General features: G+C 42.1%; 1 protein-coding gene across 6 annotated transcripts in view; it reads left to right on the top strand.

The window, feature by feature from the left end:
• Ebf1 (EBF transcription factor 1) overlaps positions 1–26,268 on the top strand; it is a 408,859-nt gene that overhangs the window by 279,651 nt on the left and 102,940 nt on the right. For 4 of the 6 annotated variants that reach the window (XM_008821652.3, XM_008821653.3, XM_017795229.2 and 1 more), the window contains one exon: positions 4,153–4,294. In XM_008821652.3, coding sequence (XP_008819874.1) covers positions 4,153–4,294 — 142 coding nt within the window. The remainder of the gene's footprint in view (positions 1–4,152; positions 4,295–26,268) is intronic. The other 2 variants (XM_008821654.3, XM_029557945.1) reach the window with 1 other exon arrangement.

Genomic DNA, 26,268 nt, shown 5'->3' with positions numbered 1-26,268 from the left:
TGCAGGGCCAGAAATCTTGGGTCTTGGGTTTGTCTTACTAGGCCCAGCGGCCACCAGCATTTGCAGTGTGGTTGTTGTGACTCAGGAAAGTAATTTATACTTTATCTAGCGTACAGTTAAATAGTTGTACCTTTGACTATTATATTGGATAGTGACATTATCGAAGGGAAGACTCTAGTTCCAAAAGATGCGGTGAAGTTGTCCATACCTCTTCCTCACAGTCTTGCCCTCTCTTTCTCTGGGCAGTAGAGTGAAGGGGAAATAATGAAGAAGGGTTGGCTGACTCTAAAGGGAGAGTCATGTTCTACGTGTTTCTGTCCTAAATTCAAGCTGTGAAGATTTGTCAAGCCCTCAAGCCCTCCTGTCTCTCGCCACCTCAACCTCTCACTTCTCACTGCTCCTGCGTTGGACCACAGATGTTCTCTCCCCTACTTCCATGGGCTTGTTTTTAAGGTTAATTTTAAGATTGTTTCAGCCCCCTCCTTTCATTTCACAGATTATTTTTAATTTGCAAGTGATAAGGTGGATTAATTTGGGGAAATTATTTAGATCTATCCTGATCATTTGCAAAGTAGAATGGGAGAAATTATTTTGGGGTTGGAAGCTGTGCTATGAGTTTTAGAGGAACATATTTACTGCTTATTTTTCTAGAAATAAACAATACAACGATAATCTATTACCTGTTCTCCAATTCTGTTTGGACTTGATGTTGAATAATCCTGTCACACAGGTGGCTCTGTGGTCAAAGAAAAAAAAAAAAAAAGGAAAATGTGTATGGTATAGTTTTCCCCTTTAACAGTTTCTTTTTTTCCATTTTAATTCAATTGGATGACTATTTTTAAAAGATGCTGAATATTTTAAGCCTTAAGTTTGTGGCACTGATATCTTACAGGTGCCAGCAAATTGTCACTGCTGTCTTCTGAAGACAGACGTCTAGGGTAACCACTTTCCATTTCCTGACACTGGAAACAGATACTATTTGGGATTCCTTTTATAGCTTCTTCAGCTAACGACTCCAGTGACCACTCAATTGTGGTCTTGTAGTAAATCAAAATTTCTTTGAAAGACCCAGCTCTGTTATGTAATTGCAGTGTTTGTACAAAGCCATCTCCCTAACTAAAACGGGCCTTTCCCTTGTCCTAAGTGGTACTCTGTCACTGCATGTCAGGTTTTTGGAAAATCAAAGAATAGACCGTTTTCTTCACTTCTTCCCTAACTTTCTTCTTTTAAGTTAACTTACAGTTGATGAAGGCTACACATTGGTGTCAGACTGTGTCAGACCTGGTCAGTTAGCATGAATACGCAGTAGAACATGCTGCTAACTGCTGCATCAAATTCACATGTCTAATGTGACTGACTTTTGCTACATGGAATTTTAGCTGATTGAGGAGCATGTGCTAGGTGCTGGGGTATACTATCAATGCTGTGCTATGAATTTTTTTAAGAAAGATTTTATTTTATTTTTAATTTTATTTATTTATTTTATGTGTATGCGCGTATTGCCTGTAGGTAAGTGCACCCGTATCGTGCAATGCCTGGGAGGTCAGAAGAAGCTGTTGGATCCCCTGGACTGGAATTACGGACAGTTGTTAGCGGCCATGTGGGTGCTGGGATTCGAACCTGGGTCTTCTGCAAGAACAACCAATGTTCTTAACCACTGACCCATCTCTCCAGCCCCTTTATTTTATTTTTTATGTGTATGAGTGTATTGCCTGCATGTGTGTGAGTGCACCCATGTCGTGCTATGCCGCAGAGGTCAAAAAAGGGCTTTGGAACTGGAATTAAGGATGGTTCGTAGCTGCCATGTGGGTGCTGGGAATTGAACCCAGGTCCTCTGCAAGAGCAGCCAGTGCTCTTAACCACTGAGCCATGTCTCCAGTCCCCTGCTATGAATTTTTAAAAAATTTTATTTGGGGGGCTGGAGCGATGGCTTAGTGGTTAAGAGCACTATTCTTGCAGAGGACCGGGGTTCGATTCCCAGCACCCATATGGTGGCTAACAGCTGTCAATAATTCCAGTTCCAGGGGATCTAATGCCCTCTTCCAACCTCCACTGGCATTGCACAACACAGGTGCACTGACCTATAGGCAAGCAATATACTCATACACATAAAATAAAAATAAATTAAAAATTACAAAAGATTTTATTTTGATTTTAAATTATTTGTATGTCTGTGTTTGTGCATATGAATGCAGTGCCTTTGTAGGGCAGATGAGGGAGGACATCAGATCCCCTGCAGCTAGGCTTACAGGTAGTTGTGAGTTGCCTGATGTGGCTGCTGGGAACTGAACTTGGGTCCTCTGGAAGAGCAAGAAGAGCTCTTAATTGCTGAGTCATCTCTCCCCTCTACTATGTATTTTAATAAGATAGCCAAATCAAGCCCATGAGCCATGTGTTTATTCACAGTCGATAGTCTATGGCCATCTCTGAGCCTTAAGGACAGAAGCTTCAACTTATTTTGCCAGGATGCTTTTCAGTGAAAAAGAGAAGTCAGTAGGGCTTTTAAGTATGTCAAATTTTGTGAGCATGAAGGTCCAAGTTACTTTGCCAGAAAAGGCTGAAAACTGACAGGCCTTGACTAAGGCAGGACGTTTTCCCCGGTACCCATCAGACCTTGAGACCATGGTACGCCAATACTCTAGAAGCCAGTGTCCCCTTAGCCAACTTGGAGAAAAGGCCTCCTCTGAGACCAAGGCCACAGTACGTACCAACCCTTGTAAAACCATTTGCCTCTTCAGAGGCTAATGCCTCTCAAACCCGAGAACAATTAAAGCGAGTCTTTCCAAGCAACTGGGGAATTGAGCAAAATAAATCAGAACTCCTCAGCCTTGGCTCTGGAGGCTCGCCTCATTATGAGAGCAGATCTAGTAGCCCTCTTGCCATTGTCTTTCATTTCTCAAGTGAGGTGATTCTAATTAAATTAATCTGCATGTCAATCTATTGGTGATCAATCAAAGAGCCTGAGGTTTCCCCTATGCTGCTGGGTGCTTGTGGCTGACAGGGGCTGATAATGGAGGAAGAAATAAACTGTCGGGCAAAGTTAATTAGTCAACATAATAGGTGGATTAAACAGGAGCCAGCTGATTGCTGTTTCTCGTGTCAAAGCATGAGGTGTGCGCCCAAGCTGCAATTACAGACAATTATTATATTTGGTTGTAAGAGGTCGCATGAATAAACATATCTCTGTGGGTTTCAGTTTTAATCCCCTTCCCCATTTCACAAAAGGAGATGTGTAGGTCATTTTTTCCCTCATTGTTTTAGTCAAAGTTCTCAGACGCACACTTTTTCCTGGATCCTTATGGAAAATGGTACTCAGAGTTGCCCTTAGACATGGCCTGAGAGTCTGAATTGGGCTCGCAGCAGTTGTACTTTATTTCTATTTCTCTTTGAAAGAGATCTAAAACCCTTAATTAGCAAGGACTTTTGTTTTTTAGTTTTTTTTTGAGACAGGGCCTCCCTGTATCCCTAGCTAGCCTGGAACTTACTATGTAGACCAGGCTGGCCTGGATCTCAAAGCATGTGCAGCCATGCCTGGCTGACTTTTTTTTTTTTTAAGATTGACACGATGATAATGATACTGAGGGAGGTTTTGGCCCAATTTCCCAAACTGACATGGGAAATAAAAAGTAAAATAGTATAAGTAACTTCAGCAAGAAAGACCCAAGAGAGGAAAAGAAAGCAGATCCCCGCTTTCAGAGATACCTCTTTATAGCTCTGTCTTCTTCACCCTGACACAGTAGGGGGAAAATATTTTAAAGATTCAAAAGAGTTTTATTTGCATGATCAACTGAGATATCTGCTTCGGTGTCTAAACTGAAGGGTAATTTAGGTGAAACACAACCACCCTTGTGTAAAAAAAAAAAGTTATGCTAATAAAGATCCTCTTGTTAAAATTATGGTTAACAGTGTACCTTCTGCTGTATAACTATAAACTGTGCAATTTTACTTAAAACGGCATCAAAAGCGTTCCATGCCAAAGACCCACTCGTCAATAGCTCCTCTTGTTAGACTTGTACAACATAAGCACCAGTTATTATGTGAAATAGCTATGCAATTTTCTCCAGCTCCCAGCTGTTATTTATTTAACTTGAGTTTATTACCCACCATGCTTTTCTATTAAAATGTTCATTCATTTTTCTCTTGTGTCTCCAGGTCGTGGTATCTACCACAGTCAACGTGGATGGCCATGTCCTGGCAGTCTCTGATAACATGTTTGTCCATAATAACTCCAAGCATGGGCGGAGGGCTCGGAGGCTTGACCCCTCGGAAGGTACGCCCTCTTATCTGGAACATGGTAGGCGAATCATTTTCATTGGTTGGCATTGCTGCTTTTAACTGTGACTTTGTTTGATTTCTTTCTTCCACTCCGCTTTTTCTCCTGTTCCAAGTTTCAAGTGTCCTGTTGTGTTGAACACTATTGCTCTCTGGGGTTGTGACCCTACAAAATAGGATGCTAAGGGTTTAAAGGCAGGGATGCACCTTCTGGGTCCACCATTTTTGTTGCATGGCTGATATCTCCTCCTGTAGGTTGGGAGGAGAGAGAGACCTGGGCCATGGCTTTGTTTTAAGCTCCCACTTGACTACAAAACAAAACAAAAAGGATGAATCTATAGAGAAATGAGGCCATACAAATCTGCTGGTGCATCTCTGTGACTACCTTGTTTGAGGATCAGGTTTAAAGTCTAGGTTAAGGTGGCATCCTAGGTATGATACATAGTCCGAATATCTCTCCTTTGTCTTATGCACAACCCTCTCTTCATCACCATGTGACACAGCCTGCTTTCTACAGGTAGACTTTGGTGGGGAGAGATCACTACCATTGAGAATTATGAAAAGTCTGTGGTGTCTGTGATAGGGAATTCCACTGAGAAAAAAATGTGGGTTAACTTGGGCGCATGTCTAAATAGTTTTGTTGTACGTCTGTGCAATGAATTCATCTTTTCATCTATCCAAGACTTTCCTGGATACCCATCTCCAACTATACTTTCCCTAATCTCCCCAATTAAACTGAGCCTGTGGCCCTCACTTTACAACTCTTTTTGCTGGGTCAGCAGGATTCTCTTGAGAACATAACCATACAAATTATCACCCAATTGCCTGACTTTTTCCATGGTATACAAGCTGTCCATGATATAATTCATAAGGTGGGAGACCCCCTTTCCTGCCAGCATCCCAATTTAATAAACACACCACTGTCATTTTTTTTGCCTGCCCCCTCCCCCTTCCCATGTCTGAGGAATACACAAACAGTACATTTTATTAATTAGCCAGATGTAATGCTGTTAGAAGAGGTTCTTCTGTACATCCTGTTTTACAGTCTTTTAAAGTAAACCATCATCTTTCAGAAGCCACGGCTTTATGGTTTCATTAGTGTTGAAATGGATGGATATTACTTTTTGCAGGAGGCCATTTGAAACACCTGCTCATGATTACATCCCTAGTTCCATTTCTGTACTTAAAATTATTCTGATCCTCACTTTACAGTAATGGTGCCTTCTTCTTAATACCCTTGGAGTCACTGAAGGCATTGTATGACTAAAAGTGTTCAGATGAGAAGAGGAAGAAAAGCTAGGGAAATAATCACTAGGTGCAATGTAGAGCGCGTTGGGTTAGGAACTGAAGGTATAGCTTGACTCTGCTGGTCTCAATGAGAACTGCCCAGTCTGGAGACAGATATGATGGTCAGAAATCTCCAGAGTTAACGGTTTCAAAAGATTCTCCATGCCTAGATTCCATTTCTGCCCTTAGGAAGTGAGGAGAAAGCTGATAGGATGGCTTAGTCAGTAAAGCGTTTGCTTTAGAAGACCTGGGTTTGAGCCTCAGAGCCCACATAAAATTGATGGCATGGTAATGTGCTTATAATCCCATTTCTGGGGAGAGGGCAACAGTGAGATCTCTGGGGCTAGCCTAATTGGTAGGTCCCAGGCCAATGGGAGACCTTGGTTCAAAAAATAAGGTAGATGGCATCTGAGATTGTCCTCTGGCCTCCTCCCGCCTGCACACATAGTAACCCCTGAGCCTACACACACACACATACACACACACACACACACACACACACACACACACACACAGCCAACAAAAAATAAATTAAAAAGGAAGTGGGGAGACCTCATGATACCGCATCACTGATTCCTCCAGCAAAAACCCAGAGTAAACAGAAAACAACCAGCAAGAAAGAAAGTCTCCAAAGAATGGACCTCAATGACATTATTTGGCAGAATGATGTGTACAGAAAGTCCTGAAATAGGTACCAGAATCCCCAAGTTTATTCGTAATCTCATTCTGGCCTCTGTGTAACCTCCAACAAGCCGTCTTAGCCTTTGGGATCCTTGATTTCCTTCTTGGTAAAATGAAGGTAGTCATATGTAGGAGCTAAAACAACAGAGCTTTGTTTGGGGTGGGGACAGGCCATGGGGGTAGGGAAGTGGGCTGGGTGGAGATGCTGAAGACAGACCAGGTCATGCTCTGCTGCCCCAGCCAGTGTCACCGAGGCGAGTGAGAGTGAGTGAGCCAGATGTCCCAATTTGGCAAGAATTAAAACTCTCCTAATTTTTAATTGTTGATAACTAGTTACAGATTTTTTGAAGCACAGAAGGGAAGTGAAGGGGAGGAAAAGGCACCGAGGAAGAGTGCTTTCGAGGCTAACACTTTGGGAATCTTGATTAAAGTGCCTTCAGGCTTCCTCCCAGCTCATCTCCTCCCTGCAATGATACATATTCATGTACCAGTTGGGGCATCATTATGTCCCAAAATTGAAAGACTGTACTTTCTTCTGCTGCTTGTCTTACCAGTCTACAGAGAAGCTTGTTATGATTAGGATGACGTTCAAGGAAAATGGTGACGTCTTGTTACATATCAGTGGCCAGCTGTCACTAGCAGCACAGCTCTGCTGTGTCCATCAGCCAAAGCGCTTTACACTCACCAAAGTCTTATTTTATTCTCTCCAGGAGAATGAAAGGGTAGACAGATGCGTTCAGATCCTGAACAAGGACAGTGCAGTAACAGAGAAATCTGCTTTTCTGTAGTGAATCAACCAGCCACACATAACCACCCACTCATTTAGACACTTCAAGATGATGTATAAATACCTACTCAGCAGAGGGTGACTATTGAACTCGTTCAGTGGCAATGTGTAGGAGTGGACCTACATGCTAATTCATGCTGGTTTGGGCATAATAGTTTATCTTGCCATTGAAAAATCCTACTTAAAACACCCTGTTTAAGAATCAGCTCCCCTAAAAACATATTTTAAAAAAGAAGCAGTCTTTAGCCCCCTCCCATGCTTCTGTCCACTTTCACCTCCAAAGCCAACAGCAAAAGTGTCTTTACCTCTTGAAACCTGGAAGAATCTCTGGGTCTTTTCCCACCTCATTTACAGGTAGCCCGAATTATTTTGAGCAACTCTGCACACTGCTATTTATATCCTGCTTGTCAGACACTGAGAGGAAAGTTCTTTTCGTGGCTCATCTTTCTGCATATAAGTAGAAAAGAAATCATGGTTTACATTCATTCAGTCTTCCCTATATGACCCATGCTCTGAGAGCCCCTGGGCTCAGATTAATGTCTCTGGGTTTCAAAGAGGAGGGATGGCAAAGGCAGATTTATTTCCTAGAATCATGCATAGTCCAAAGAGGCTGGATCTTGGCACACCATAGCTCGTGGTAATTGCCCCCTCCCTCCCATTTTTTTCTCCATTCATAAATACTAAAATTTTCTTTGGCTGGATATTTATGGACACATTTAGTGAGGTTTCTTCTTTAAGCAATGGCTTTATGGAAGATGCACAGTTGTGAAGGGAGGCAACCCCACATGGAACTGCTCTCAGGATTCCAATTTCTGCAGAAGCCTGGGCTTGGCAGGCACCGAGGGAGCTGAATTGTGGCCACCCACGGTAATGTACAACACTCGTGTGTATGTTTGCCTCGTCTTCCAGTCACACACTCGGGCAAATTCATGAGGACTGTGTGCCAGGGAGCTTGAAAGGGCTTCAAGAATGCTGTTGTCACTGTGGTCCATCTTGAGTTTCAGGTACTGTTTACTTGAATTTAAGGCCCATGGTAGCGTCAGTTTCTCTATTTCTTCCCCCTGTAGCAAAAATGCGGTGTCCTTACGATGCTGGAGTGCAGAGACCCTGTCAGCTTGCATGCACTAACACTTTATTATCTAATGATCTAATATGCAACAAGGCAAAGTGCCGGTGCTCATCATCCTGACATAGAATGCCGGGAGAAGTGACTAAATTACTTTATGTACCATTAGCGCCAGCAGCTACAAGAACTCACCGGCAGCATTTATGCAAATGCTTGTGAATACACTCTGGTGGCTTTGTCAGGAAGCAGGCTGACAAGCAGTTTAAATGCTCATTTTTTAGGGCATATACATACATATATATACATATACATATGTATGTATTATTTTGGCATGCATGTGGCTTTCTCCCCTCTTCTTCCCCTTCCCCCTTTTGGGTTGTTGTTGGTCTTTCCTCTTCAATTGTGACTGAGGAAAAGCTGAGTGGCCTAAGGGTCCCCATCTTTAAGGTATTTTCCACAGTGGGGTCAAGGCTCCAATCTGGTGGACTTCTTCTCATTTAGGGCTTAAATAGAACAATTCTTAAGAATTTGTGCAGCCTGTATATGTATTTGGGGAAAAGCGATGGAGTTATTAATGAAGAGGTTTTCAAATAAGAACATTTGCATGTTCATGAAGTCTGACCTGAGGGTCTATTTCACTTCCTGGCTCACGTAGAGATTTTTTTTTTAACACACCCACTTCTTAGAAAATGGAAAAGGATGGAAATACGGCTTTTGTGTGCATTGGATAGAAAGTTAATTTGCCTTCAGAGTAATTACGAAGATTACAATATGAAATATGAATGTGCCAGGACCCCAGAATAAATAAAAACAAAAGTGGGCATTGGTCAAACTAAAAATATTTTGGAGAATAAAGAGTGGCCAGAGGCTCAGGGGCTACTTTCCTGGTTGTCATTGCAGCTTTGGAGGACTAGAAGCAGGTCTGGGCCTCCACTAGTAAGCTCGGACCTTTTGGTGCAGCTGTCCCTGGCAATATGGCGGTGGTCTTGAGCACTGGTCTATGCCCTCCTTTAGTCCTTTTGCTTCAGGCTGGGGCAGGGTTTGCTTCTGCTGCTTGCCTCAGGCCCCACTGACTCCTTGCTGCCCAACTGCCCTTAAATTTGTTGCAGACAGTGAAGGAAGATGATTTGAATTTGTGGAGGTCACCCCAGATTGAGAGAATGATATGGCGCATCATATGGAAGGAGAGACCCCTTTCTTTCCCCTCTGTGTCATAGGGTCCTGAAGCATAAATAGAATGATCCAGGACCCCGAAAAGTATCTAGGAGGCTCTAGCTGTCTGACTGGAGAACTGGGTTCTAGTTCCAATTTTGTTTTTACCCAGCTGTGTGACTCTCTGTGGACCTCAGTTACACGTCTATCCAATGGGCGCTTGGGTGGGCTACCTCTTGACTTCTGTTAAGCATGTGTTATTCTATGGTGCTCTGAACTGAACACTGACAAAGAGCCCTTTCTTTTGCTCTCTAACAAATGAGGTATGGATGAAGTGGCTTTCAAATCATTAATTTATTCAAAGCATCTACTAGATGGCAGACACTTGGCTATACACTGTAGTATAAGGTAGACATGACCCTTGTCTTCACAGAGTTTATTATAGAAATGGAAAAGAAAGACAGCAAACAAAATTTGCAACTAAATAATTAAGAGCAGTGCACAGAGGAAGACCATACAAAGGAAGAAGAGTTGGTAGGGGTCAGGGCAACCTTTGAGGACAACTCATTTCTGTCTAAACCTGAAAGATGATTTTTAGCAGGAAAAAGTAATAGTGTATGTGAAAGCTGTTTGACTTACATGATTTGGGGGAATCTAAAGAGACTGATAGGGTTCTTGTTGCTCCCAGGCAAGAGGGAAGAGCAGGAGTGGAGGCTGGCAGGGCTGTAAGGGACTTACCAAGCAGGCCTATGTGGGCTGGTCAGGCCCTGGCCTGCCTGGGACAATTGTGAGATGGTGTGGAGGGCCAACAGGGCTTTGATGAACTCAGTGTCAATTATGTGGCCTCTTCCTGCTTCATGAAAGCCTCAGGCAAGGTTGTGTTGAGTTGCTTATAACATAGCTCTTCCCTACTGGGTTTCTGAAACTCGACAGGGAGTTGGCTGTGCCTTTGAGCTGTCTCCCTGATTACTTCTCAATCCATCAAGAGTGTGAGTGTTTGAAGCAGACAGCCCAGCAGTTTGAGAGTTCTTTCCCAGATGGCTTTGTTTTATTGAATTTACTTTCTCTTAAGTTGCAGAGAAAGAATTTTCCCGTTGACTTATTTGTAAATACATGGAAACCTTCACCCTTTTAAGGCCTTCTCAATGAAGGGCTATGGCATTATTTGACCTATAAGATATGTATATTACTCCACCTCCCAAATCCCCTCACAAATCATTGAATCAATGAAAATAAGACAATTGAGAAAAGTACATCTTTCCAAGTCAGGATTCCTATTTTATAATAAGAAAAAAAATGAGGTTTAGAGAGAGTAACATATTCAAAATCACCACAATTGAATCTGGACAGTAAATGTTCACTGAGCCCCTCTGAACCAAGTAAATACTGTTCCAGGCATCCCAACATGAAGATGAGGAAACAAGGGCTGAGGGGCAAGAAGTCATACACTAGTTAAATTGTACAGTAGAAACTAGGGCTCGAATCCACAAAACCTTGGCTGAAGTCTGGACTCTGAGCTAGCACTCCTGAATATTATGCTAAATTATTTCATCTCCTGTTCCATTGTCCTTTTTTTTTTTTTTCTCAATACAAGTTAAGGCAGCTGTGCTGATATCTTAGATAGATTTTTGTAAAGTTAGCCCCCAACACATCTTTCTCTTTTAAAAAATGAGGCATGGGGCTGAGAGATAGCTCAGGGATTAAGAGCACTGGCTGTTCTTGTGGAGGACCCAACTTTGGTTCTTAGAATCTGTACAGTGGCTAACAACCATTCATAACTCCAGCTCCAGGAAATCCAATGCCCTCTTCTGGCCTCTATAGACATTGGTATACTTACATATACATAGGCAAAACACTCATACATATAAAGTAAAAATAAATAAATAAGTAAATAAATAAGTAAATAAATAAATGGATCATATCACGTGTGCTTACCTTATAATTTATTTTCTTTCATAGCTCATTTTTCCCATGGCGGGAACAAATTCTGCTAGTCAAACTTTGAATAAAAACACTGATTATTTATAAAAAACTGGGATGTTTTCTCTTTTCTTTCTGTTTTTATTTATATGCCTGTGTGTGCATATATGCCATGTGGGTATGGGTACCTGGAGGCCAGTTGAGGGTTTGGAGTCCCTGGAACTAGAGGTATAGATGCATGTGAACCACCTGATATAACCACTGGAAACTGAACTTGGATCCTCTGGAAGAATAGTAAGTGCTCTTAACCACTGAGCAATCTCTCCAGTCCCTGGCGTATTTTCTATGGCACTGGAAAGATGATACGGAGGCTGGAAAGACATCATTTATCTGCAAGGATATTATGTTGGGACTCTCTAGAAGTCGATTTTGGATCCTATGGACTTCCCAGTACATACATGAGAGGAAGGAGAAGGAAACTGAGAGAAAACCATGGAATTGTTAAGTAGATGTTAAGGTAACTGGAGGATTAGGAAACCATGCTGGAAACAATCTGGGAAACAGTTGGGCTCTAAGGGAGCTGCTTTCTTATAATTTCTGGACCAACTCATCAACTGTGGGAAACTTCTAGTATTTATTATTTGCTTGATCTAATAAATGGGTGAGCCCTGCTTATTTTAATGAACTCACTATGGCGCATTTCTGTAGGGAGGGTATGTTTTCTGTTTCTGTTTTGCCTAGAAATAACAACAGTTCTTTGAAGTCTATTTTTGTGGTTTTATATTTGATCACCCAGGCCTCACAATTCCAATTGTGTTCTTTTATAAAGTTCATTGTTCCAAACCAAGACCCTGTCTGTTCTTGCTTTTCATGAGAGCCTTCCTCCAATGAGAATTTAAGAAAGTTCAGGAAGTGGTAATATACAAAGAAAGACTTCCATATTCTGTTCCTAAGTCCCTTTCATAATGTGATATGTACATAGGAACAGTGGTCAGAAGTAGGATTTGAATATTTTTTTTAAGATTTGTTATATTTGGGCTGGAGAGATGGCTCAGCACTTAAGAGCACCTACTGTTCTTGTTGAGGACCTAGGTTCTGTTCCCAACACCTACATGGTGGCTAACAACCATCTGTAACTCCAGTCTCAGGGATCCAATGCCCTCTTCTGGCCTCTGTGGGTATTGAATGCACATTTACATGCATGCAGGCAAAACACATACACATTAAATGTTAAAAAAAAAAAAAAAATTTCCAGGGGCTAGAGAGATGACTCAGCAGTTAAGAACACTTGCTATTCTTCTAGAGGACCTGGGTTCAATTCCCAGCACCTTCATGACAGCTCACATCCATCTGTAACTCCAGTTCCAAGGGATTCAACACCCTCTTCTGGCCTCCATGGGCATTGTACACATGTGGTGTACTTACATGCGTATAGGTAAAACACTCATAATAAAATATAAATAATAAAATATTTAAACACTTCATTTTATTTTTAATTATGTGTTTGCTGTATGTCTGTACACATGAGTGCAAGATCCTCAAGAGGGCAGAGGCTTTAGATTTCCCAGAGCTGAAGTTACAGGCTGTTGTGAACTACCAGGTGTGGGTGCTGGAAATTGAAGTCAGTTCTACTGCTCTTAACTGCTGAGCCATGAAATATTTACACTTTCAATACTACTTCCAAAAGTATGTTAAGACAAAATTCTATTGCTGCTCTCTTGAATGGCAACAAGGTTAGAGTCTCTGGGCTTCTGTTTGTTCATCAGTTAAGCAGAGGTTTGGTAGAACCCTTGAAGCTCTGATTAATTTTTGAATAGAGAGGATTCTGTGAGAAGTTCTTCTGTTTCTCAGGGAACTTGACACTTGGCTTTGGGGAGAGGCCACCCCTAAATGGACATCTTCAGCAGCTCAGACAAGGTGGGATGTTCTGAGTCCCTTCGGCTGAGGGGTCATAGTGCACAAACCACTTGATGGTTAGCAGTGTGCTTGTAGACCAACATGAGGTAATTTTAGGAGATGAGGAAAAATATTGATATTAATAATTATTTAATCAATATTTTGTGAGACAGATAGCTCCTGGGAGCTTGCTGGTCAGCCAGCCTAGCAAGAATGGTAAACTGCAGGTTCAGTGAAAGACCCTGTCTCAAGGGAATAAGACAGACAGTGATAGAGGAAGACCCCTGATGTCCTCCTGTGACCTATACATGCACATGCATACACAGACACACACCCACACAGACACACACCCACACAGACACACACAGACACTCAGACACACACATACTCAACAGGATCTCAAACAACTCTGGCTGGCCTGAAATTCACAATCTTCCTGCCTTAGCCCCCTGAGTTCCGGGAAGTGTGTGTCACCATGCCTGGCCTAAAATATTTTTGATAGCTATGTGCTTACCTTAATTCATAAGCAAACAAATACAACTGCCACTCCAAAGTCATGACCTTGTAGACATTATTGCTTAGGTCAAGACTAACTTAAAGACAGTGTTAGATGATCTAAACAAAAATCACAGGTAAATAAAGTAGAAATACCCTAGGTGGTACTGGGATGCAGTAAAATCATGATGAACTTTGAGAAATACTGTTAGAGAGAGATTTGAAGGTTGGGGAGATAATAGTGGTTCAAGCCACCAGGAAACGCACAAGACCTTGGGAAACATTCATTTCTCTTTTTCCCCAAGAGACAAATACTGCTTTTTAAAAGAAAGACGTTTAGGCTCATTTTACCATTAAGATAGACAATATCCTAACAAGGACATTTGATTTTAAAAATCAAAGCGTCTCCCAAGTTGTTAGTTCTGCCTTTTTTTTTTTTTTTTTTAAACAAGTAGTGTCTGCATGTCAGAAAGCAGGAATCAGTTTGGAAAGGGGACCCAAATCAAGAGCGTGTACCAGCCAGGGTCCACCCAGGCAGCACAGTATAATAATGCATAAGGAGGCAGCTGCACACCGAGCAAAGCTGACACAGTGTTGTCAAGGGCAGGAGCACCCATCAATTTCTGAGATAGGATTTGAGTTCAAATGACAGAACAGCAACTCTGTGGAAACTGATGTGTGGGGGAAGGGTAGAGAGGGGAGGGCAGGGACTAGCAATAGCAAGACCTAAAGGCAGGAAGTCCTGGTACCTCCGGAAGCGGGTGGCTCTTAGTGTGGCTCTGTTTTTTTTGGTTTTTTTTTTGTTTTTTTTTTTTTTTCATCTGGTTGCTACCCTTCCTTCTAACCTTAACATCTGTCAGCAACCCACCTGGGTCCTTGCATGATTAGAGCCCTCTTCAGGGGGAGCTTACTGGTACTAATTTTAACTCCCAGGAGAATGGAGCACCAGCTGCCAGAATGGAGGTCAGGTCAGCCCAGGAAACAGCACTCCACATGGCCCCTGCTTATCCATGGAGGAAGCATATTGTGGGTGTAGAGGCAACTGCTTGTTTATTTTGTTTGGTTTTTGTGCTTTTGAGATAGAGTTTCGTATAGCCCAGGCTGGCCTAAAACTCATTATGTAACCAAAGATGGTCTTGAACTCCTTGTTCCTCCTGCTTCCACCTCCCAAGTGCTGAGGTTCCGGCTATCATGCCTAACTTTGTATTGAAAACAGATACTGCAGGCTGGAAGAGGTCTCAACTTTTAATTTACCCAGTTTCATTCCTTAATGGTGTAATCCCATTGATCATTGCTCTTTGTCTCATTTGCTTTTTTATTCAATCATTCATCTGTTTAACAGATATTTATTGATGTACTGACTGCTATATTAGACAATAGAGCTACAGAGGTAAGCAAAGTTGGGGCAGGGATTGACATTAGGTACACAGCTACATGCAAGTGCAAATTTAAGTACAGGAAAAAAATGGCACGAAGAATGATTTAAGTTGTGATAATCAGAGTTATAAAGGAGAAATGCAGAGTGCTAAGAAAGCTTAATACAAGGGACCCAGCTAAGTAGACAGTGTCATTCAAATACCATGAGGGTAGACCATTAGAAGCTTGAAGGAGGGCTGATGGGGAAGGCAGCTTAAGTCTAAGAGCTGTGGAATGGAAATTTTGCATAGATCAGTTTCTCTTTGGCTTGGACATAGAAGTCTATTGTTTCCTACTAATCACGGGCTAATAGAACTCGCAGTCCCATAGGTTGCAAGCCTTGAGACCAGTGTTTCAAGTGATGATGGTTTTGCTGCTGAGACTGGCCTTCAAGCACCGAATGTACATGAAGCTCAGTGCCAAGTACTTAGCGTAATCTTTTTAAAATCCTCTCAGCAGCCAAGGGAGGGCAGTGTAGTTATAATATCCACTTAACCAAGAAGAGAAACTGAGGCAATGCTTTAAGAGTTGTGGTGTGACCAAAGAGTCCAGTTTGTGTCTACAGGTTTACTCTTCCAAGCTGCTGACACAGGGTCATGGCCACTGTTCTTTCTCACTGTTTAGTCCCTGCACGTTGGACTTCAGAGGTAGAGAGAAAGCCTCTGGTATTTGAGCTCGTAATGCAAAACCCACTTCAATTGAAGCAAGCTGACGACATTACTCAGGGGCAAACTGAAAAGCCAGGCCTATGTGCAATCCCTAGGGTGAGTTGCTTGGCTTGAGTAGTGATACATGGGAAGGTGCTTTTCTGGGTTAGGATAAAGAGTCCCAGTATCACGTCTCGCTATCAGGCACCCCATCTCCAGCCTGTGTGCCAGTCCTGCAACCTGAAATACTCAGTGGACAGAAATGAAACTTTATAGAAATTGGGTGATCATCACCCTTATCAGACGAATATGATGCCATCAGCATGATTTATAAAAAGAAGTCTACCTGGAGAAAGTCAAAGGGTTGTAGGACTGTGTGGCTTTGCAGCCAGCCTGCCTCAGGCATGGTGGTGGGAAGATGACCTCACCATTACAATCCTGCTTCAACATATGTACCGGCCAGTCATAGCAGAAACCCTGACGTGGGAACCAGACCAGACAGGCAGTGGAGCAGGAAGAGTGAAACACAAAAGTAACACTCTCTAGGCCATGGAGTACAGAAATAGATATGCATCCACCAAGCACATACCTGATCACTAAACATGAAAGCAGAAGCCAATATTAATAGATTTTTATCCTAATCTGCACAGTTACTGTTCTGTATGTGAACACATACTTCTTACTTGTCTCTTATTTGACAGTTGTAATAGCAAGACATCAGTAGTTCAAAACCATGTTCTTTATCTGTAGTTCTGGTCCAGAACAACACAGGGAACAGGGACAGAGAGGGGTTCATGTTTGAGATGTCAGCATACCAGTCTCTTCCATTGACCTTGGGGCAAAGTCATTAAAATGTCAAGATATATGTCTTTGTAAAACATGACTCGATAGCAACATACTTTGTTATTTAGAAGATCATGCAGATGAATATGATGGCTATATACTGAGACTTTTAAAAATAGGTTTTCTTTTTCCTTCCTTCCTTCCTACCTTCCTTCCTTCCTTCCTTCCTTCCTTCCTTCCTTCCTTCCTTCCTTCCTTCCCCTTCCTCCCTCCCTTGTTTCTTTCTTCTTTTCTCCCCATTTCTTGTCTTTTTTCCTCCTCCCCATTCTCCTCCTCCTCTTCCTCCTCCTCCCTCTCTTCCTCCCTCTCTTTTAATTATCATGGAGAGTGAGCCCAGGGCCTTGAGCATGCTGTGTTGAGCTATACCCCAACTCTTTTTGTTTTTTATTTTTGCCTCTCTTTGAGCACAGATAGGGAAATCGACACACACTGAGCCCCTCCTTATGTTGGACCAGCAGTATGCTTTTAGACATGTTACCTGTGGGGTGGTCAATGGGGGGATGTATTGACCTGATGTGCTTTCTTATTATTAGACAGAGGATGAAAGTATATCTTTGGTAGAATGTCCTGGCTGAATTGCAAATCTATAAGCTTAGACCTCAAGCTCCTCTACCCTTTAACTTTGGCTAGATACTATAATGTCTTCTTGATTTGGTTAGCTAACAACCTGTGGAATTCAATCCTTGTTGCTAAAAAAAAAGTGAGCAAAAATACCATTATGTCAGGCTAATCTGTTAATAACATTTTGGTATTTTCTTTATACATGTAAAATTCTGTAATGAACACCATTGAAATACACAATGTCCAGATTTAATATGAAAGTGGAGGGACACTACCTTACACTTTATGATTTCTCACAATGTTGGTGTCACCTATATTAGATGCACAAAACTATTGTGTGTTTAGTAGCCCAACTTGTAACAGTAGATACCCTTCTAAGCTCGAAGCATGGCAGTATTTCCAATGTTACTGTGTTTAAATTGGCACCTGTGGTGTTATGTTAGGACGTCGTTTTCTGAGTTTAGAAGTAGAAGAAGGAAGAGAGAGGTTTTACTATAATTTGTATGTGGCCTGTGTCTTAGGGGAGAAATAACTTTGTTTGGAAATAGAGCAGTAATATTCTGAAAAGTTATAAATATCCACCCTCCATCTTGGGGATAAGGAATTGCACAACTAAGATTTTATAGGGCTTCGGCTGTATTTGTATGATTGAATATTTTAGCCAAACTGGACAGATAATTCAGATAAACACCAAAATTGAGGGAACTTTGACTGTATCAATCAAAGTAGACTTGGCAAAATCTTAGGTACAAGTTAGTGCCTGAGGTCCAGCTACCTCATTTGTAAAGGAGACTTAAGCATAGCCTCTGAGAGAAAGCATGGGAAGAACTTCAAAAACATACCAGTGCTGGGTATCATTAGTCCTTAGTTAAGTACCGAGCACTGTGTTGTCAGCATGTGAATGAGTGAGGTTCCGGTCTGCATGAGATATGTTGGCTCATTGATTTGATTTCCACATTGAGATAATTGCTCCTTTCCTTCTGCACCCATGTGCATTTACCACAGTGTCTGTCTCTCTCTCTCTCTCTCTCTCTCTCTCTCTCTCTCTCTCTCATTCTCTCATTCAAGGAAAAGAGTAGGAAGTGACAAGTGAAAGGGAACAGAAGAAGGACTTGAAATGAAAGGTTGTGTTTTGTAGACTGGGCTAGAGACCACCAGCTTCACACAGAAGATGGCTCTTTCCTATAAAGAGCTGTCTCTGGAAGCAAGTGGTATGACCTGAAAGAGAGATGCTAGGAGCTGTCCGAGGGGGTGTGGTAACCATGGACTTGGAGGGCTGCCACCTCCATCTCCATTCTCCTTTTCTCCATCTTCTTCCTCTTTTGATTAAACCTCTCCCTCTTCTTGTCTTTATTCCCATCTCACATTTATTCCTTGCTTACTCTTTTTAGAAATTAGCTCATTTAAATCCACAACCTCGTGAGGTGGGCTCTTTAATAATTAGCATCCCCAATTAAAGTGACAGAAACCCGGAGTTATGAAAAGTAATTTGCACCCGGTGGTAAAAACTGAACGAGCTGAGGCCTCCGACAGGCAGTGTCCTGCCTGAAGTCAGTACTGCCTCCAGGGTGGGAGAGAGGAAGTCAGCGAGACTTCAGGAGGCGGACTCCATCTCTGTGAAAACTGGCCCCTGAGGGAGACTAATCTAGCTCCGGGTATTCGAACTTTGCACATGATGACAATCAGGCAATGAAATGCTTTGGAAAAGGCAAGCCTGTCTTCACAACTTTGGACAGGACAGCCAGAGCCTGAAAAGTCATTCTAAAGGAAGTTGAGTCAGTACCTCATAAAGTTTAAGTGGAAGTGGAGTGCCCACTTGTCTTTGCTCATCTTGTACGGATAAGTTTGGTCCTTATTCCTGTGTCTGTGACGTCATGGATCATCACCACGGAAACATCTGTGCTGTAACAAACACTGGCTTGCAAGCACCGCTGGCCCTGTCAGGGAGGAGAGGAAACTGGTTGGGCATGATAAGGTTCACAGTCATCCAAGTCCCCTCCAACATGTTTGCAAAGCAGCTGTGCTTGCGGAGAGAAATATAAGCAGAGCGATTTGAAAAAGCACAAAGCAGGGTCTGTGCATTATTAAAGGTTGGGTAAGGTTGATTTTGAAATGCTGCTCACATTCAAAACACGGTTTCCTTAAAAAGTCACTATCTATGCTGTCTTGCGTGATGACAATGGAAATCCTTCAGAGTTCTCCAAGCTGCTTATACAAAAACTAAATGCATACGAAAGAAAGCCAGCTGGGAGGCTTCTGTGTGCTTTGGGAGGGGCCCTAAGCAGGCAGACACAGAGCTGGCCATGGCTTGGGTGCCTGCTTATCACTTGATGAGTCAGTGGTGGTATTAGTGAGTATGGAAATTAATTGCCAAAAGTTGATTCCTAGCTTACGGAGCAGGAAGATACATTGTGCCCTGGCGGATCATGGATGTGTGCTAGCCTTCAGCCCTGTGTAGATTTGGGCTGTGATTTCATAATATTTTAAGAAGTTAAATAGCAAGAGGGTGGTAAGGGGGGTGAGGGAAGGCTGTGGGGGAGGGGCATAAAGAGAACAAAATGAAATGACATATGAAAATACCCTAATGAGTCAATACTTTGTATGTTAACACTAAGATAATTTATTATTATTTTGATTTTATGTGTATGAGTGTATTGCCTGCATGTATGTAAGTGCACCTGTATTGTGCAGTGCCTATGGGGGTCAGAAGAGGGCGTTGGAGTCCCCTGAAACTGCAGTGAAGGATGGTTGTTAGCCACCATGTGGGTGCTGCAAATCTGGGTCCTCTATAAGAGCAGCCAGTGCTCTTAACTGCTGAAATTAAAAGAGATCAGAGTTTGTTGACAACTAAAAATAAGTATTTATATGAAAGTCTGATGACAATTTCCCTTTGCAATCTATACACTCAAATACCAGCAGTTCAAATTAGGCAGCGTATCCCTTCAGGGTGGGGCACACTGTATTTAGCACCGTGTCCAATCCTTTTCATTAACTCCGTGCTTGACCCTGTGGGGGAGTGCTTTGAACCCCTGGCTTATTTAGGGTGCCCCATAACTCTGGGTTCTACCAACGCACTGTCCAATAGTTACTTACCCCAGAAATACAGCCAATATGACTAAGTAGGTGAAGAATTTTAGCATTAATTAATTAAACATTTAATAAATTATCCGTGGCTGGTTTTTAGAGTCTAGTGAATGGGGCAAAGCAGATTAATGATGGGATTGAACATCCAGTTAACTACCTTTGTTTAGGATAAAACATGGCGGATACAGTCTGGGGTGGGATATGTGAGCATGTCCAAGTTACAAGAGTAGACTTGGCTGTGTGGGGAGTGGGGTGTTCAATAGCTTATCATCACCCACTTCCAAAAAGGGAACCACCCCCTTGCCTGACTAGAATTAGAACTCTTGTCAACTGAAGAAGTCAAAGATGTGTTTCAGGAGATGTTTAAATGCACCTTCTTATCAAACATGTCAACTGAAGTTTGCATGAAAAGTTGCACAGTTCACTGTCACCTATCCATTCAGTTAAGGGAACTACTCAATTATAATGACCATGTCCATATATAGAAAACTTAGGTTGTCGGATGATCTGCTGAGCCCCATCATTTGTGATGGTGTAGCGCTGAGCTCCGTGACTGAAGGTATGCAGGAGCTCCATGGACACGTGCTAGAGCATGTGGGGATCCACCACAGGCTGTGATCTTTTCACAATTGCCATCACAAGTACACTGAACACATCTACTGATCGTGTTGCTATAAATTAGGCACTAAATAGGACTCTAAAAGATCCCTTAGTCATGCAATTTAGCTATTAATTTGTACACTGTTTGCTTGGGAGGCGTGTCACAGTCCTTGGCTAGGCTCAGCTTTCCTGAGTCTTCCCTTTGTCTTTGTCGTAGAGTATTGGAAGTCCCAGGGCCATCTACCAGCCTCTGGCCTCTTGCAGTGGCCTCCTCTGCCTGTACCCTGCCATAAGCCAGCTCCGCCAGCTGAAAAGATCAGTTGACTTGGTTTTCTGAAGATATGTATGTGCAGGAAGGACCAAACAAACTGGGCTCAATTCATTCAAGATGAAGATGTGAATCACAGCCTCTCCCCAGTCTTCACCCTAGCAAGGACATTTCCTGAAAAACGGAAAGACTAATAGAAGTGACAGACATAGTTGTTGCAACTAACTTGTCAAATAATGACTAATACCAATCCTTTTGTAATGAGAAAAAAAAAAGAACAAAGCAGCCATCTTGTGCTTGAGTCATCCATTCAGAATTCTATACATCTCTACCTGCAATCACATTTCGTCACTAGGATGACACATCTTATCTTCCCTTTCTACTTTTGCTGGCAAATGTCACCATATACCCCGACGATGACAATACATTGAACAAACTCTCACAAGGAGAGGAAACCCTGTGACAAAAAAAGAGTAGATTCTACATGCTTCTAAACTTCTTAGCAAAATTCAACTAAGACAGACTATTGAAATATGAAGTCACCTACAAGCATCTGTTTTCCTTGTACCCTGAGTCCTGCCCCCAGACATAAGGAGGCTAAAAATTCATATTCAGATAAGGACAGGCAAGCCTTGGTGAACAGATGGAGTGGAGTTCAGCATAAAGGTTTAATCCTATCAGGCCGATTCCTGTATGGCCATCTGGATAATCCCGCACACACATTCAAGGCCTGTTAAAAATACGACTCCAGCCAAGATTACCGTCACAGATTTTCTACTAGACTTGTTCATATTTGACTTTATGATTTTCCAGGCCCAGGAAGATTGCTTGTGAATAAAGCCTGCCTATTCCTTGAAGAAGCAGTGCATGTTTAAAAAAAACCAAAAAACCCCGACAATTGTTTCATCCTTTCACAATATTGGATGTCATTTGGGGGAGCTGATTTCTGTTTGCTTTTCTTCTCTAGCTTCCATTACCCAAACTTTTCATACAACAGGGTTATTAGGAGAATTGTGCTAAAAATAATTTTGTTCATAAATCCTTGTTGAGAAGGAAACTTTACTGATTGTATGATCTAGAGTCAAGTGATTTCACTATCACTGCAATTCAAATATCGCAATTGAATCCATGAATACTTCATGCTGAGGATTCTATGACTATTTTTTTCCCTATGACTTAGCAAGGAAGTGACTGACAATCACAGAGCAAGGGAAGGACCAGAAGAACGGGGGTGGGGGGGGGCGGCAATATTGCCTTTCACTGTTCTAGGATTAGTATTTTGCATTTTAACTTCAGGTCCTGCATGTGAAACACAGGTTGGAATGCAGTGTATTCAGCCCTCCTAGAGTAACAAAATTGGGAGCTTCTGCCATGTATTTAGCAAACAATTTCTTGCATATTATGAAACAATGCTATGTTGCATGCCATTAAATCAAAAGCCTTCAACAAATCTTTCAAGTGCAATTTAGAAGTTACAGGTACTTCAAAATGTCAAGATTTTTTTTTCACAATTAAATTGTTAAAGGGCCCTGTGTAGTGAACCTGAACAGAGTTCTGGATTGCAGATGGACTCAGAGACCCCAAAACACTTCCCCTAGAATGTTCCAGATAAAATTATTTCTGCCCTTCTCTTGCTGAAGTGATGGGTATGTAGGAACTTTGGAATAAATGAGAAAGCAGCAAAATAAAGAGGAAGTAGAGAGGCCTTGGGCTTGGTCTATAATTGTCATGTGGCATAATTTGGGACATAGATGCTGTTTCTCTAATTGTAGGTACAGCTAGATAACGACCATCCATCCGGCTACCTCTGCCTTGACAGGGATGGTCCTTGGAGCAACATTTCCATCTAGTGACTGGAAAGTTTTTCCTTTCCTCTTTCTGTGAGAGCCATTAATGCTGTCAGAGCGAAGGGCTTTCTTGCCAAATGAAGTCACTTTGGAATAAAGGATGAAAAGCACTTGAAATTCTCAATCTCCTCATCTAATATTTAATAGGTTTAATTGCATCTGGTATTGAGAAATCCCTATATCATGGCTTACATTTCTCTTTAAAGTGACAAATACACACAGACACAGAGACACACACAGACACACACAGAGGCTCTTGCATATGTAATACTGTTTTTCTTTCACATATCTAGATATCTAGATATTTTTGTTGACAAAGCAATGAATGCAGATCAATAACAAAACAAAACCTCTAATAAACAATACATGCTTAACAGCACAACACAATTACCAAGGACAGTAAAAGAAGACAGAAACAAAGATCTGATAAGTCAGAGCAGCATGTACAACTACAGCTTTAGTGATAGGTGCCTTCCACCTCAGGTTGCTTACTAGTGGAATTTGGTTATTATAAATTGTTGGAAAATGTGGTACAGTTTGCATGCTAAAAGTGGGATTGGCCCCCGTGGGTGCTCATCCAGTCCAGTGTTATAACTGCTACTGTCTTCTCAGACACCCTGTTGGAGGATAGTTTATCCAAGAACAGACCCTCCTCATGGTGGAGGTAGAGAGGTCTGGTCTTTTAGCTAGTGTCAAACCCTCTGTTTACCCTCCTTCTTGTCTGGTAGCTGCTTATGTCAGAATCAGAGTAGGTAGGTTTGGCTTCTAATTGAGCCATGAGCAATTGGGAAAATGATCTTTTCATTCAAAAAAAGTTGCAAAACCAATTGTTCAGATTATGCACTGAGCTCAAGTGGGGTTCCTCTGTGGCCCCAACAATTTTTAGAATGGGGTTGTTCCCAAACACAGCATCACCAGAACTGAGGATATAAAATAGGAGAGAAATTTTATGAGGGCATAAATGTGTCACAGAAAGGATCTCAGCTTGGGCCAGTGAGATGGCTCAGTGAGGAGAGGAGCTTGCTGCCAAGCCTGAGGACCTCAGAGCAATCCCAGGGACCCACATGGTAGGAGAACCAACCCTCCCACCCCACGTTGTCCTCTGACCTCTCACATGCATGCCATAGTGTGCATCTCGCCCCCGCATGAAATAAATAGCTGAATGTAAAAAAAATAAAAGGAGCGTAGATCATGGATTTTACAATTTCCTACAAGTCTCTAATGTTCGGACATGAATGGTAAAATTATTTTCTCTCACCGGAAAAAAATGGAATAAGTTACCCAATGAACTTCCATTCTAAGTAAATACATTAAAAGAAAAGCAACCAAGCAATAAAAAAACTAAAATGTATGGGCTGGAGAGGTGGCTCAGCTTTTAAGAACAATGGCCGCTCTTGCAGAGGACCTGGGTTTGATTCCCAACACCCATATGGCCGGCTAACAACTATCCATAACTCCATTTCCAGGGGAATCCAGTGCCCCCTTCTGACCTCTGGGCATTGCATGACACAGGTGCATGGATGCTCATGCAGGCAATACAGTCACGGGCATAAAATAAAATTGAAATAAAATATAATGCTGATGCCAAATCTGCCTATTCAGTCCATTCAGCTAGACATGTTAGCAAGCAGCTAAACAGAATGTTCTTAGAAGTTTACAGTAAATGAAGCAATCTGGGATGAGGAGTGCACAGGGCACCCTACTGAATAAGTCAATTCCAATTTACAGGAAGGCAATGACAATATTAGTAATGGTGACGATGTATTACTCTGTACCCGACTGATACAAATGAGAATTTCTTTGTGTATTTTGTGGCAAGTCTGTGATGTGTCATCCACTGGAGACTGCTACAGTCTTCACAGGGCGAGCTTCTGCTCCAAGGCTGACAAGTGGAGGTGTAGAGTTGTAACATTTGGAGCACTGGTCCATTTTCAAAGACTGCCATACTCCCTGTGGTAGAATTAATACCATATAATGTCACCAGCATTTACTCAGGAACCAGTAAAGGCCGGTGCCAGCGCTTCCATCTCCATTGGGAACCTCAGGTACCTGTTTCTAGAAGTGCTCTTTCATAGAGGGCTGGTCAATGGGCTGTTAGGGAAGGAGAGCGGCCATGTTTTCATATATACATACAATGGAGCGGGAAAGCGACCCTGTGTCCAGTTCACAATTCCCAGTGGAAATTCATCTTGAGATTTAGAATAGGATTCAAAACTTTCTAAATTTGTACATTTCGCCACTTGGTAGAGTGTTCTTTCTCCAGGATATTTTAATACACGAATGGAGGGAACAGGGCCAAGCAACACATCTCTATTGAGGTGTCTGTCGTGGGATACCAACTGTGGCCAAATCTTGGGGCCAAATCATTTTGGGGTTAAGATAGGATAAATCTTGAACCTGGGTCATCTTTACAGCTACCCTGAATATGAGGTATTGATCACAGCACACAGAGATCTCAAAGGCAAAAACAGGAGCAGCCAGAGAACCCTGCTGATCTCCACACACACCACTAATTCACCTCAATGGGCAGGCCCCTCTGAGCTCAATTAACCCTTATTCTCAAGGCCACCCATAAACCCCCGAGGTAAACACGGCTCTCCTGGCCCTGGCTTTCTATCAATGAAATAGATCATTTCTATTGGAGGCCGAGCTTATAAATTCACCTTGCTAATAACCAGCCCAATCTTCTGGTGCGAGCGTGCAGGCATGGAACCATGTAACATTGATTCTGTAAGTCAGAAAATTTTAAACTGCTGAAGGCTTTTGTGATTTCTTTTCTGCCTTTCGAGGCTATTTGAAGAAAATATAGATGCTCTGGAGTCAGAACAGGTGAACGCAAATGTCCCTGGTGCGATTGTCTGCACACAAAACATTAGTTGTTAAATATGTACTGGAGGCTGAACCATTTTTCTTTCCTATTGTTTTTTTTTTTTTTAAATTCTTTTCTCTCTTTTCCTTCTCACCACAGTCATTGTTTAGAAGCAAATTGGAAATCTGGTAATTAGGCCCTGACTCACGGTGTAGTATTAAAGTCTCGAGCCAAAGTTCAACACCCTGAAATGAAATTTAAACCAATTAATCTGTTAGATTTTTATCGCTTGTCTGTGTTTTCCCAGCAATTCCCCCAGCACGTGGCCTTTGATCAACTCTCATACAAACGCTAAAATGTGCGCCTGCTGCTAGCAAGACGGAATGACATTAACATGGTCCTCATAAAACAATCAGGGCAGAGAAGCCCTCAAACAGGCAGGGCATAGTAATATTTAATAAAAGCGCACACATAATCTTCAGAATTAGCATTTTGTGCCTTGCAGTACCGTTGGGAGAAGAGCTTTTATTTGTGGAGTGATCATTATTATAACAAAGAAGAGCTACCTAATAATTTCCACTTTAATTCTGCAATGTGCCAGGAGCATTTCAGAGCCATTATGCTAAACTGGTGGGGT

This window comes from Nannospalax galili, unplaced genomic scaffold (assembly GCF_000622305.1).
Source record: "Nannospalax galili isolate Female #2095 unplaced genomic scaffold, S.galili_v1.0 scaffold667, whole genome shotgun sequence".
Lineage (NCBI taxonomy): Eukaryota > Metazoa > Chordata > Mammalia > Rodentia > Spalacidae > Nannospalax > Nannospalax galili.
This window is presented reverse-complemented; position numbering and strand designations above follow the sequence as displayed.